At 41.6% G+C, this 2491-nt stretch overlaps 1 protein-coding gene across 1 annotated transcript in view; it reads right to left on the bottom strand.

Annotated features, from left to right (window-relative positions):
* Positions 1-2491, bottom strand: part of SLC28A3 (solute carrier family 28 member 3) — a gene marked incomplete at its 5' end in the record, with an annotated part of 33046 nt that overhangs the window by 24797 nt on the left and 5758 nt on the right. Inside the window, one exon of the mRNA XM_019629363.1 lies at positions 433-546. Coding sequence (XP_019484908.1) covers positions 433-546 — 114 coding nt within the window. The remainder of the gene's footprint in view (positions 1-432; positions 547-2491) is intronic.

Genomic DNA, 2491 nt, shown 5'->3' with positions numbered 1-2491 from the left:
TACATATAGATTTCCTGTCATTTCTGACATTAAATCTGATCCTAAGATGCTCAAGAATGAGCCAGGTGTGGTAATTTTTTTCCGGCAAGCCACAGATGGCATATAGATGGTATTAGTCACCACTAGATGCAAAGAAAGCCTGTTTCTCTGTAGAATCATCTTAAAAGTGTGACACCCTATGAACAGCATGAAGAGGGCAATCAGGACAGGGGGTGATGTGGTGGATGATATGGATAAGGGAAGCCATAGCATTAATAAACTAGCAGATTAACATACTCTACATCCACAAAATTATTTCTCTAACTCATGCTACAGAATTAAAATTTGGGTCAACTAATGCAGACAAATAAACCTATTTCTGACATGTCGTAAGGATTATATGCAAATGTTAAAAGCATTGTAAAAGCAAGGTGTTCATTTGAACCAACTTACCTGAACTTGTTTGCCTAACCAATCAAAAGCTATAAATCCAGACTCAGTCCTTAGTATTAAGAGCCCAAGAAGAAACTGTAACCCAATTCCCGAAAAGACAAGCCTCCAGTAAACCTAGACAGAAAGATGAAGAGATATATCTTATTAGAAAATTAGTGCTGAACTCAGCATCAATGCCCAGAGGATCACTTTTTCTTTGGAAGTTTCTCACATGTGGCCCATGACCTGCCTTCTTTGGGTGGCCAAAGCAGTCGTGAGCAGAGAATCCCTTGATAGAATCATCCCCAAACATCTCTCAGGGTTGCATTCCCTGGTTCTAATGCTGAGTTTGAGGACTTCAGTCTTGGGAGAGTATGTAACCATTATGTCATGATAAAATAACAGACACAAGAGTAGTCCTAAAAGGGCCGGTAAAAGAGGAAGGATCTGGTCTTCCTAGTCATGCTGTAAATATTGGATACCTGCCATTATTTTTCCTGCCTGGAAAATGGAAATGCAGAACATGATTTCTCTGTGTGCCCAAGGTTTGTTGATCTGATAATTTGTAACCGAATTAAGTGAATTTCCACCCTGTTGAAGGGCTCTCATTTCTCTGTAAAAAGAGCCAATTAAGTCTGATGCAGACCCAGAGAGTGCAGACGTAATGGACAATCATCTGCTTTCATTTTTGGTACCGAGATAAGTGGCGTGCAAAGAACTATGGGATTGGAGGCATAGAACACAGCAGAGACGTTCACCAGAACAGGACAAAGGATTTGGATCATATTAGGTGACTTCTTCTTNTGTGAGCCCTGGCACTCATGCTGAAATTCTGAATTCGGCTGGTGTTTTCTCTCTCTCTCTGTCCATTTAATTTACTTACAGGAATTGAAGGAGGGCTTTGTTTGTGCACTGCCTTGCTCTCATGTGCATTCAGGCTCTCTTACAAATTTCCTACTTTTGTGATCTAACATATAAGCGTAGGATTGACAGTTGCTGGGGCAGCAGGGATGAGATGAACTCTACAGACTTTATTTTTTTAATTTGTGTGCTTATAAAGCTTATAAAGCAACACCCCCTTTTTCCCATCTTGCTTTAATTCTCTAGCAACTCCTGTATCAGGACTGCCACTATTGTGACCTTCTGAGGATAAGCAGTGACTCTGTGTAAAACCAGCTGGAGAGCCAAGATGAAGGAACAACGCTGCTCTCCCTGGAAGGTGTCTGACCTATTTGGAGTCAAGTCTTTGGCTAAAGAAGTAACTGCTAAAGTTGCATGAAGATATCCAGTGGATTGCAAGTCAACACCCTATTAGAAGTCTCTGAGATGAAATTCCCTCTATGGACACAAGTAGGATTTTTAGGGTTTCTGACTAATAACTTAATAACTTAGTACTAAGAGAAAGGTACTTTGGAAAAACCTGGATACAAGGCACGTAAGGCTTTGTCCCTGAAATAATCAGCTCTATGCCCGCCACCCAATCCCTTCCAGTCCTGGTACCTTTTGAACGATCCACTGCATCAATCCAAGGTAGTAGAGCATGGAAATCACAGTGCTGAAGAAAACCACTATTGGCAGGACCTGGGAGTGGGGTGGGATGAAAGTGATCATAGGGTAATGTTGGCCCCAGTCACATTAGTATGTTTCAGATCGGTCTTCTTCCTGCCTCCTTTCCCCCATCTGAGACATCATAAAAGTACTGGAAACTCCTCTTGAACTCAACAACACTTTTATAGGGCAGCTTGCCCATCCACAGTCTCTTACTCTAACTTGTTCGGGATAAGCATGAGTATATTACATAGGAAACTTGACATTTTTCCCCCCCTCTGGTATGATGAGCTTTTCTTACTTTAGTTTCTCAGGGAAGGAACGACATTTTGGGGGAATTTGTAATAACTGGATTAACCAGCTGAAGGCTAATGGCAGGTATTCTTGTTCTGATATGAAACAGACATGGGCATCACCATTCATTAGCAGAGTTATCTGGGTGGAGAGTAAGTGCGAGCAACCTCAGATCCTTATTCATAGAGGCTACACAGATCAGATACAGCATGGTAGGTGCTTAAACACAGTGCCTCCT

The sequence above is a fragment of the Hipposideros armiger genome, unplaced genomic scaffold (genome assembly GCF_001890085.2).
Source record: "Hipposideros armiger isolate ML-2016 unplaced genomic scaffold, ASM189008v1 scaffold_846, whole genome shotgun sequence".
Taxonomy (NCBI): domain Eukaryota; kingdom Metazoa; phylum Chordata; class Mammalia; order Chiroptera; family Hipposideridae; genus Hipposideros; species Hipposideros armiger.
Note: the sequence above shows the minus strand (reverse complement) of the source record. Positions and strands in the feature narration are given on the sequence as shown.